Source organism: Myxine glutinosa, chromosome 14 (genome assembly GCF_964187855.1).
Source record: "Myxine glutinosa chromosome 14, kmMyxGlut1.1, whole genome shotgun sequence".
In the NCBI taxonomy this organism is placed as follows: domain Eukaryota; kingdom Metazoa; phylum Chordata; class Myxini; order Myxiniformes; family Myxinidae; genus Myxine; species Myxine glutinosa.
Genome location: NC_136274.1, coordinates 73,504,641 through 73,516,619, shown reverse-complemented (window position 1 = coordinate 73,516,619; position 11,979 = coordinate 73,504,641). Strand labels below are relative to the sequence as shown.

The 11,979-nt window shown below is 44.8% G+C and overlaps 1 protein-coding gene across 1 annotated transcript in view; it reads left to right on the top strand.

The window, feature by feature from the left end:
* LOC137439910 (nuclear receptor corepressor 1) overlaps nt 1-11,979 on the top strand; it is a 345,171-nt gene that overhangs the window by 282,318 nt on the left and 50,874 nt on the right. The window contains 6 exon segments of the mRNA XM_078768007.1: nt 4,533-4,717; nt 4,868-4,903; nt 4,905-5,200; nt 5,356-5,561; nt 6,518-6,754; nt 6,937-7,092. Of these exon segments, the coding sequence (XP_078624133.1) occupies nt 4,533-4,717; nt 4,868-4,903; nt 4,905-5,200; nt 5,356-5,561; nt 6,518-6,754; nt 6,937-7,092 (1,116 nt within the window).

The following is an 11,979-nucleotide window of genomic DNA, read 5'->3' as shown; positions in this document are numbered from 1 at the left end:
CAAACCTCTTGGTATACAACATTTCTGGTTTTCTTACTTGGTGCCAAGACATAAAGATTGCTTGGTTTTCCAACCCTCGAGCAGCCCACGTACAGCTGGCCATGGGAAGTACCCGGCATTGCCGGGCGGGGGAAGGGAGGAGAGGAGGAAGGGGAGGGGAGGGGAACGGGGGGGTACGGGGGGGAGGGGAGGAGAGGGTGGGGTGGGGAGAAGATGGGGGGAGGGGAGAAGAGGGGGAGGGGAGAGGAGGAGGGAGGGGGAGGAGAAGAGGGGGGAGGAGGAGGGGGGAGAAGAGGGGGGAGGAAGAGAGGGGAGGGGGAGGGGGGAGGTGAGGGGGGAGGGGGGAGGTGGAGGGGGAGGTGGGGAGGGAGGGGGAGGTGAGGGGGGAGGGGGAGGTGAGGGGGGAGGGGGAGGTGAGGGGGGAGTGGAGGGGAAGGGGGGAGGGAGGGGGTGAGGGGGGAGGGGAGGAGGAGGGGGGAACGCAGGCTTTTTACTTTTATTTTTACCTCAATGAGGGCTATATAATATATAGTCCGTGCTTGGAGCCTTCAAGTTCAACATAAAGTTTTTTAATGAAAAATAATGCAGATGTATAACAATCCACCAATGCAAGTTCAGAAATGAATGCAGATCCTTTACTTTGCGATACAAACGCAATTCCCACCATTTCCACTCACGATCGATGCCTCCACAGTGACCGCGCCTCTTCTTCCTCCTACAACTTCGTCTCACTTCTTTCACTCAAAATGCACGAAATTCTGCCGCATGAAATTATGTAGAGGCCTCGTCAGGTGGATATAAGGTAGATAAGGAAGGCGTTGTAACAGAAAAATCAAAATAAAAGTGGAAGAACATAAGGAAATGGGAGCTATTCTGGACCCACAGCCAAACCCGACAAACCATTGCAATACACCCCGAACGTCTAGCGCCGCCACAAACTACACCATGGAATTGCAGCTGGCGCGGTTTTTTTAAACCATTGATATTAAAATAAAACGTAGCGTAAAACCACCGGGATTTTATGCTGATTCCGAATGTCTAAAACTTTTCTCCGATGTGTAGTTCTTGAGTTATAAGCGGACATCCAGACAGGCGCGCGCACACACACACACACCACACACACACACACACACACACACACACACACACAACACAAACACACAGCCATGCAATCTCCATAGACAAACATTGGCAGTATAATGGGCTGTACTGAAGAGCTCGGTGACTTTCAACGTGGCACCTCCATCAGATGCCACCTTACCAACAAGTCAGTTCGTCGTCAAATTTATTGCATGGTGCATGGTGCCAACTGTAAAGCTTTGTGGAGGAGGAATAATGGTCTGGGGGCTGTTTCTCATGGATTGGGCTAGGCCCCTTAGTTCCAGTGAAGGGAAATCTTAATGCTGCAACATACAATGACATTCTAGAAAATTGTGTGCTTCCAACTTTGTGCAACAGTTTGTGGAAGGCCCTTTCCTGTTTCAGCATGACAATGCCCCCATGCACAGTCCATACAGAAATGGTTTGTCGAGATCGGTGTGGAAGAACTTGACTGACCTGCACAGAGCTCTGATCTCAACCCCATCGAACACATTTTTTTTTTGTATGCAGAATCGAGGCTCGTGTAAGAGCTAACACATTGAACATGAAAACATACACAGACACATACAACATACAATGAAGGGAGCTGGAGACAAGAGGGGGAGGGAGAGGAAGGGAGAGGGAAGCACACAAGCACAACAACAGGAGAGAACAAGGACGTCGGTAGATCTGTCGAAGGTGGAGGGAGGGGCACATGGTATAAAGCAAATGAACACGACTAGGAATTTCACCACTAGGAATTTCAGGAAGGAAGCTGGGGATTGAAAGAGGCGGATTTAGGGGTGTTCTAACGGGGGCTAGGTTAAAATCCGAGCTAGGTTTGAGGCAGGAGCGCCAACCCATAGGGGAGAGCAGTATTCCATTGAGCTGCGGATGAAAGCTTTTTGGGGTGAGGAGCTCAGAAGTGCACAGAAAGGACTTCGCACGACGGAGGATGCCCAGTCGGCGGCTCGCTTTGGAGGCCAGCTTGGAAATGTGGTTTTCCCAGGAAAGATCATGGCAGATAGTGAGACCCAAAAGCTTGATTGACAGAACTTCTTTGAGAGGATTATTCAGAAAGTAGATGGGAGGGTTGTTCAGACGGTCTTTTCGGAGAGACAAAGTGAGAGTGTGAGATTTGTCAGGATTGAAAGACATGTTCTACTTGTTGATCAGTCTGTGATTTTGTCCAGGTCTGCAGAGAGGGAGGAGGCTGCAGCCTGCAGATCTGAGGGTTGAGATATGGAGCGGCAGAGGGTGGAGTCATCAGCAAAGAGATAGAGAGTATTTTCAGAGAGTCGGAGAGATCATTGATGAAGACCAGAAAAAGCACAGGCCCAGAACACTGCCTTGAGGAACTCCAGACTGAACAGGAAGGAGAGATGAGAGAATTATATTCAGGGCCATACGTTGACTGCGACCGGTGAGGAAGTCCGCAAGCCATGCATGGAGGTTTCCATGGATACCATAAGAGGAGAGTTTTGAATTTGAATACCTTTGGGATGAATTGGAACGCTTACTGCGAGCCAGGCCTTATCGCCCACGATCAGTGCCCGACCTCATGAATGCTCTTTTGGCTGAATGGAAGCAAATCCCCACAACAAAGTTCCAACATCTCATGGAAAGCTTTCCCAGAACAGTGGAGGCTGTTATCGCAGCAAAAGGGGGGACCAACTCCATATTAATGCCCATGATTTTGGAATGAGATGTTCGACGAGCACATACGGGTGTGATGTTCGGGTGTCCACATACTTTTGGCCATGTAGTAAATATATATGTATTTTTTTTTTTCGCCGTAGCCCATAGGGCAAAGCCGTCTAGAAGAGTGTTTGTCCGTATGTATGTATGTACGTATGTATGTCCCCTCAAACGCATACCAATCAGAGCTGAGGATCTGTTCACATGACAGGGTGATGTGATTACGTCTGATGTCATTACGGCGGCTGACTCCACACCGACATTTTGATTCCAATTTCGTTCAGGCTGAACATATCGGCGAACCTGTCATATAATCACAATTGCCATACTTTCCTTTTACGTTTTTTATTCAGTGCGAAACACAAACAAACCGATTGTTAAAATGACCATCAAATATCGAAAGCATCGGCGTTACCTCTCTTCCAACAAAACGGTACGTATAGGCCTTAGGCTTCATGCCTCATCTGCGACCCTGCGACCCGCTTCGGACAAATTAAGCCCAAGTTTCTTAATACAGTAGTGTATCGTTTCAGTAGTTTTGTTTCCATAGTAGCAATAGTAATAATAATATAGTAAATATGACCATAACACTTTAATCCCAATGTCGTGAATACAAAGTTAATTGTTTGAAGTGGTGTATGGTTTACGATTCCATGATGAGCGGTGTTCGGTACGAATATTAATAACCGAGGAAGTAGGGAATTAGCCTCGGATTTTTAATGGTAATATCATTTTCGAAATAATGATAACGTAACGTTAATATTATAGTAAATCAAATTGTAACACTAATCCCTTTGTAGTGACTGCAAACGTACTGGAAGTTAAAATATATCAGTTTTGAGTCTGTAATGTCATTACGTCTACGATGCCATTACGACGGCTGAGTCCACCGACCAACATTTTAATTTACAAGTATACCCGCTCGCTACGGGAGTGTCAGAAAGGGTCATTCCTCTTTGGGGTATATAGATTACAGTCGACTCTATGGTCAGGTCTCATGAACATTGGGTGTGTGTTCATTTACCAAGGTTCTTGTGGAGAGATCACCAAGTGGTTTAAGCATTTGAGCAAGCACTCCATTCAAAACCCTTAAGGAATGGCTGCTTGGCAAGCGCTAGCTAGCTGCTTGGTAAATGAGCACACCTCCAACCCTTGTGGGGTACATAGATTATAGTAGATCTTCGCTCAGTTCTTTAAGTAAAACTTACTTCATGGATGTCGGGATTCCTCCAAATGTATTTGTTGAATGTTATAGACATCATTAACGACTGTTTACAAAGCTAGACATATGTGTTTGTGTTTTATAATATTTTACAAGACCAGCTACGCGCTGTTAGACTTTTGGTCTTGTTTGATAACCCATTATTAACCCAACCTTGTGGGGTATAATCTTGATTACAATACATCTTCCATCAGTTCTGTAAGTAAAACGTACCTCACGGATGTCGGGATTCCTCGAAATTTCTTTGTTTAATGTTATAAGCAGCATTAACGACTATTTAAAAAGCTAAACATATGTGTTTGTGGTTTATAATATTTTACAAGCCCTGCTACGCCGCTGTTACACTTTCGGTCTTGTTTCTTAATCCAAGGTCTAGGCTCATGGAAGAAAGAGCGCAATATAACCAGGTGATCCATAGTAAAATTGTCATCTGTAAAATTTTAAGGGAGCAAATTGTTTGTGGCTTTACATTGACAAATGAAGCTGCTGCTCTGTGATTGTAACGAACTTCCTACTTGTACTTTGTGGGCAGGCACACCACGTAGTCTGGATGGACCTGATGATTCACGCTGGAGAGAGGCTTGGCCCGGCATAGCTGAGGCCAGCCGTGCAAACTGGGGGACGGCTGACCACGAACGATTGTCAGAAAGTGCTGCTTGTCGCATCTCACTGGAGCAGCATCAACGTCGGCTACATCATGAGGGATCCATTTCCCATGTATGCTGCCATGGTCTAGTACAGTTGTGAATTATCCTCGGGCGGTCAGGTGTAAGAAATATTTTGGAAGGCTGATGTTTGCTCTCCACGCTTAAATGTTTGGCAACGTCAAAGCCTCAGATCTTATCCGCTGCATTGATTCTTTTGCAGGGTACTCCATTACGGCCGGAGGGTTCTGAGATCAAGCAATGGTGTGCTGTCACTCCTTTCAAGTCCCGGACGCACACAGCCTGACTCTTGTGGACGTCGCTCTGAGGACGGCCGCACCGATCGGCTCTGGGAAGCTGATGGCCGAAAGGCAGAGGAAGTCCATCGGCCGTACGATCTGAGTCGACATGGTGCAGACGGGTCTGCGCGTGTCGCCATCCCTCCCTATCCTGCAGGGCTCTGCGGTAGTCCACAGGGTTCCATGTCGCGTGGCTCTATCTCCCGTGGTTCTCCCGTAATCCTCAGGGATCAGTCCTCTGGGAAACCGCCTGACAGGTAATATTGTTTCATCGGTGTATTAATTATTTAATTGTACCCACAGTGTTTGTGCATCACGTTGTTTGTCAATTAATTGTCGTTTTTTTCTTTTTGTTTTAAACATCAAGTCTCATCCTCCTCTTTTAACTGTAGCTTCCCATTTCGGTTTGCAGGCCATCAGTCTGGTCGACCATCCCGCATGAACACAAAGCGACACCCACAACACGAGAAAAATCACCAGCGCCGACCGAGCGCCCCGGCATGGTTCCTGGCCCATTTGACTTTGCAGCTATGCGTAGCCCGGGCCTGGATTTACATCGAGGTTCACTGCCCCTCAGTTTGGAGCAGGCAGTGCACAGCGGTTTGTTCTTGGATCCAGGTAAGAATTGTGCCTTTTGGCAATTTATTTAAGAAGACTTAAATTATCTCGATGATGAACATCTCGATGTCGCTGCTCTCAAATGTTGTGTTTCTGTCCTTCCCCCTATCTCCCCATCTTGTCTAGCGCTCCCCTTATTTTGTGTTTTATGTGTCGGTTTGTGTCGGTTTGACTTTTTGTGTGATTAATGTTAGCTCGTCCGTCCCCCCCCCCCCCCACCCCCCTTCCCACGCCTCCTCCCCCCAAGCCCTCTCCCTTCCACACATCTCCCTGCTCTCAAATGTTGTGTTTGTGTGCTTCCCCTTCTCTCCCCATCTTGTTTTCCGCTCCCTCTTTTTGTGTGTTTTGTTTGTCTGGTTGATTTGTTTGTGAAGTAAATGTTAGCTCTTTCACGAGCCTCGATTCAGTATACAAAAAAAAGAAAAAGAAAAAAAAAAGAAGCTCTTTCACGAGCCTCGATCTTGTATACAAAAAAAAAAAAAAAAAAAAGTGTGAAACACGACCATTAAAGTTGTTCCTGTGACATCACATCTGGATTCAGTCGCTCTAGCAAAGTTTCTAAATCTCGTCTTTGCGTAATCTTTCACTTCTCAGCAGCATAACACCTCCAGGCAACGATCGTAACTCAGTTAAATAGTGTATTTGGTCATCTCCATGGAGATAGCCTTGCCTTGCCTTTTTGATTCACTAATTTGGTTTCAAAATGTCACATGCTTTTCAGATCCAATACTATATTGAGATACTCTCCGCTCCCTCTCCTTGTGCCGCATCCTCTTCCCAGTTATACGACAGTTTTGTGCATAGTTTGTACGACCAAAATAACAAAATGTAAATAAAATTTGGTCAGAAGGACAAACAAAGGGGGGTTATGCTTTGTGAAATGTGTGTCAAACGTGATATAAATAAATTTTATTATCTCCCCCCTCCACCTCACTTTATTGTCCTCCCTTGCACAGCTTACTACCTGCACAGGCAGATGCCTGCGTACTTTGTACCGCGACACCTGGCTCCCGTCCCAAGTTACGGATCTCCATATCCATTCTTCCTTCCCACGTACACCGATGGTCCGTCACTAGATACAACGCGGCAGACCATCTTCAATGACTACATCACCTCTCAGCAGATGGGTTTACCACGAGGCCTGTCACCTAGGGAACAGGCCTTGGGATCGCACTTCCCTCCCTTTATGCGTGGTACGTCTACTTTTTATACTCTGCTCAGCCTGTGGCCATGGAAACCTTTGAGCTTTTTAGTTCTGGCTTTGTACAGACGCGCATTTGTTCTTATTTGTCCGCTCAATTGCCGTCGGGTTAAGGGAGCTATGGGCAATGGAGACTGCCATTGAATTTTTTTGCCATACCGCCCATATAAACAGGGATCATCGACCTTTCTCACATGCAAACACCGATGCTCTTGCCACATCATCTGAATCCTGCAACAGCAACTTCCTTGGGCCTCGACCGCCTCGCCTACCTCCCTGGAGCATCAATGCCCTATGATGGACCTGTGGTTTCGACGGCAGTTTCTACTGGTATGGATTTTCCAGTGTTTCTTCATTTCACATGCAATATGCCTGTTAAAGGGTGGTTTTGGGAAAATGTTGTGTTTAAAAATTTTTAAAAAACATTATGAGCTGTTTTTCTTTTAAATTATTGAGTGGGGATTTTTGAGACTTGAGTGAACTGCAGAGAGGATCTTTACGTCACCGGAAGGTCGACATTTGTGACCTTGTTGAGACATCGAAATGACCTAACATTATTTGTCACATTAAGGATTCGACATTTGATACATAGCCCCTGACATTTGATACATAGCCCCTGACATTTGATACGTGGCCCCTGGCATTTGATACGCGGCCCCTGACATTTGATAGGTGGCCGCTGACATTTGATACGTAGCCGCTGACATTTGATACGTAGCCCCTGACATTTGATACGTGGCCGCGTACATTTGATACGTAGCCAGCCCCTGACATTTGATACGTCGCTCCTGACATTTGATACGTAGCCAGCCACTGACATTTGATACGTGGTCCCTGACATTTGATACGTCGCTCCTGACATTTGATACGTAGCCAGCCACTGACATTTGATACGTCGCTCTTGACATTTGATACGTAGCCCCTGACATTTGATACATGGCCCCTGACATTTGGTACGTGGCCCCTGACATTTGATACGTAGTGCCTTAGCCATATCCTATCAGATAAGCATCACCACCAGGTCTAGGCCCTGTGTTTGTTCTACCTTAAGAGCTGGAGCAGATGTGTTTTCCATTCATCGATTGTATTTTGAAAGGTGGGAAGTTGGGTGTTGAGGGTAACTTTGTTTGCAACCACCAGAATCCAAATACCGTGGCTTATTTTGAGCAATATTAATTTTGTCACTCCTCACCCTTTAGTCAGATGTCCTCAATATTTGAGTTTTAATTTGGAGTGCAATAGTTGAAACCTTCCGTGGTGTGTCCAGTTTGTTTCAAGCAGTTTCACTTCTTTGGCTATTTGTTGATCTGGTTAGTTGCCTGGCAACATCACATGAAGTGTGTGTGTGTGTGTGTGTGTGTGTGTGTGTGTGTGTGTGTGTGTGTGTGTGTGTGTGTGTGTGTGCGCGTGCGTATGCGTGCACCCACGTGCCTTGTATGCACTCCAAAACCACCTCGCAAGAGGAATTGAAATTTGTTGGTTGTACTCGCAGTGTATCAGCTGTTTAAAAAAAATTCATACTTGTGGAGTTTTGGGAGCATGTAAATGATGCAATTTCTCCATTTGAACTTATAGAATCGAAATGTACTTGTCCAACTTAAAGACGTGTTGTGTATTTTATGCACTCCTAAACCGCTGGACAAAACAAGTTGAAAGTGCTGTTTGTACTCTCGGTGTGCATGGAAACGTTCAACTAAGTTGGGATGACCACCTCCATCTTGTATTTTTACTTTTATGTTAAAGTAGGGAATTATCATAGAAGTCGGTAAATTACCATATCTTCTAATGCATTCCTGCACCACCGGACAGAATTGCTTGAAAACTGGATGTCGGCGCTTAAAAATAAATCAAACTCCCAGAAGTTGCACAAACATTCTAAAATATGTTTATAGTATAAACGAAAGGAAATTTGACGCAGTAGGAGGCCATTCGGCCCATCATACTTGTGCTACATAAACACCAGATTAAACTAGAATTGATAGAACACCTTACCCTTCGCAGTGTTCAAGTTTATAATTCAATTGAAATGCAATAATGATTTTAAAGGTCTTGAATTTTTTTTTTTAAATAATAATAAAAAAGAAGTTTTCTGCCGTTCATGCAGTGTACGCCACCTTATTTAACATATCCAAGGACTGCAAATGTGGAGGTTCTTTTGAAGTGCCAAACAAGGTGATTTGTGTTCTCCAGTGTTCAATTAAATAGATCAATTGAAATAAAATGAAGATTTTAATGGTTTTTATAAAAAAAGTTATTTCTGGTTTGTTCATTATTTTCTAGGTTTATTTATTTATTTATGCTTGTTTGGATTGGGGGGAGTGAGTGAAGGTGGTTTTATGGGGATGAATGTACAACAAACTATCTATCCCACAAACTATCCCTTGAGGAGACCCGCTCACAGACATCGCACTCAGCACAAATGTACACAATCACCAATTCATGCTCATGTGACCGACAAGTCCTTCCAATATTCCCATACCCCTTTATCTCCAATGCATCGAGGTACCTGTCTAACTCCATCCAATTCAACATTATCTACTGTTTCTGCCGCCAGGACAATCTCAGCGAGACCATTCCGTGCATTAACTTTTCTGAGTGAAATACCTCTGCCTTACTACCTACCGTTTTAACTCTCCTCTTCTTTACTTTTAGGCTGTGGCCCCTGGTCCTGTGTCAGTCTATTCTGCTGAATAACTCTTCTGTACTCATTTTATCGATACCCTTCACTTTCTTAATCACTAACCTATCCCCTCGTAATCGCCTCCTTTAATTCTATGGCACTCAAAAGGCAGATGTAGTCACAGACAAAATCAGATCAGTCCAGACCAAGGAGCTAATCCTAATTCCCCCATCAATGGATTGATTACATGGTGCTAATTTAGCTGCTAAATTATTCCTTAGTTGATCCCCTGAAATGTTTTTCAATTATAACTATATCTGACCCCAACTGTGCCTTAATGGCCTCTGATTTATCCATTCAGGCCAACTTCATAAATCCAGGAAGGGATGCACAACGCGATTAATGTGGGATTAATTTGGCCGGCTTGACAGGTGTGTGTGTGTGTGTGTGTGTGTGTGTGTGTGTGTGTGTGTGTGTGTGTGTGTGTGTGTGTGTGTGTGTGTGTGTGTGTTTGTGTGTGTTTGTGTGTGTTTGTGTGTGTTTGTGTTTTTAATGTATGTATATACAGTGCATTCAGAAAGTATTCAGACCCCTTGACTTTTTTCACATTTTGTTATGTTGCAGCCTTATGCTGAAATCGTTTAAATTCATTTTTTCCCTCATCAATCTACACTCAATACCCCATAATGACAAAGAGAAAACAGGATTTTAGAAAGTTTTGCAAATTTATTAAAAAGAAAAAACTGAAATATTACATTGACATAAGTATTCAGACCCTTTCCTATGACACTTTAAATTTAGCTCAGGTGCCTCCCATTTCTCTTGATCATCTTTGAGATGTTTCTACACCTTGATTGGAGTCCACCTGTGGTAAATTCAATTGATTGGACATGATTTGGAAAGGCACACACCTGTCTTTATGAGGTCTCACAGCTGACAATGCATATCAGAGCAAAAACCAAGCCATGAGGTCGAAGGAACTGCCTGCAGAGCTCAGAGACAGGATTGTGTTGAGGCACAGATCTGGGGAAGCCTACAAAAATTCTCTGCTGCATTGAAGGTTCCCAAGAGCACAGTGGCCTCCATAATTCTTAAATGGAAGAAATTTGGAACAACCAGGACTCTTCCTAGAGCTGGCCGCCCGGCCAAACTGAGCAATCGGGGGAGAAGGGCCTTGGTAAGAGAGGTGACCAAGAACCCGATGGTCACTCTGGCTGAGCTCCAGAGATCCTGTGTGGAGATGGGAGAAACTTCCAGAAGGACAACCATCACTGCAACACTCCACCGATCTGGGCTTTATGGCAGAGTGGCCAGACGGAACCCTCTCCTCAGTGAAAGACACATGAAAGCCCGCTTGGAGTTTGCAAAAAGCATATTAAGGATCTCCACACAGGATCTCTGGAGCTCAGCCAGAGTGACCATCGGGTTCTTTGTCACCTCTATTACCAGTATGGGATGAGGTTCGCATCGTGGCTGCAACTCCACATCGTGCCAGGAGACGGATGTTGGACGCATGGCACACAGTGAGGTCTAATTTACCTCTGATGGAAGAAACGGTAGCCTTACCACAGGCTTACACTGCGTTACTGCGTGAGCACAGTCATGACCCACAGAGAGAAGGAGGCTGGACACATTGACACGTGGCCACTGCTGATTGGAGTAAAAATCACCACAATAATTCCATCATCATTACCTTACCATCATGGCTTTCCATTGGTCGGTTAACCCTTAAATCGGATTGGCTGCTGTGCATGAGATTTTTGAAATGCTGTTGTGATTGGTCATCCTTCATAACCCAGCCCCTCATTAGCATTTATATGGGAGGGAAATCAATGAGTTGTTTTACTCCTGAGGTCGGTCAACAGATGCACATGCAATGTGTTGTTGATTGAAACGTCGAGGGAAACAATTTTATTTGTTTGATTTTAACAGGTTGGAGAACGCATTATGTATCATTCTTATACTCCCAACCGCAAATCTTTAATTCATACACAGACACACACACACACACACACACACACACACACACACACACACACACACACCAGCACACACCCACACAAACACCAGCACACACCCACACAAACATACACACACACACACACACACACGTACACACACACACCAACACACACACACGTACACACAATCTACCCTCTCTCCACTGCATGCAGCACTCGATACCCCCTCACCATTGCCGATCTCTGCAAACTCACTCCACAAACGTAACCAACTTTTGTCAACACACTCATCACACTCTAATACCTGCTATAAAGTAATTATCTGTTTTCAACCAAGCAATAATAACGATCTTCATGTGAGCTATTTCCTCTCACTTCAACAATTGAAAACACTTACACAATCCTCACACTTCCTCACAATGAAAACTTTAGTCATTGATTTGGGGGAGGAGGGTTATGCATTGAAACATGCGTGTTTTTGTTTGTTTGTTTGTGGGATGAAACACGTTGAAATGTGTTGATTGTATTTGGGGGTGTTGAAACTTGGTGGTTGTACTGAGGGTATCCATGGCTTGTTCAACTAAGTTGGGGTGGCCACCTCCAACTTGTGTTTTTACTTATACGTAAAATGGGTAC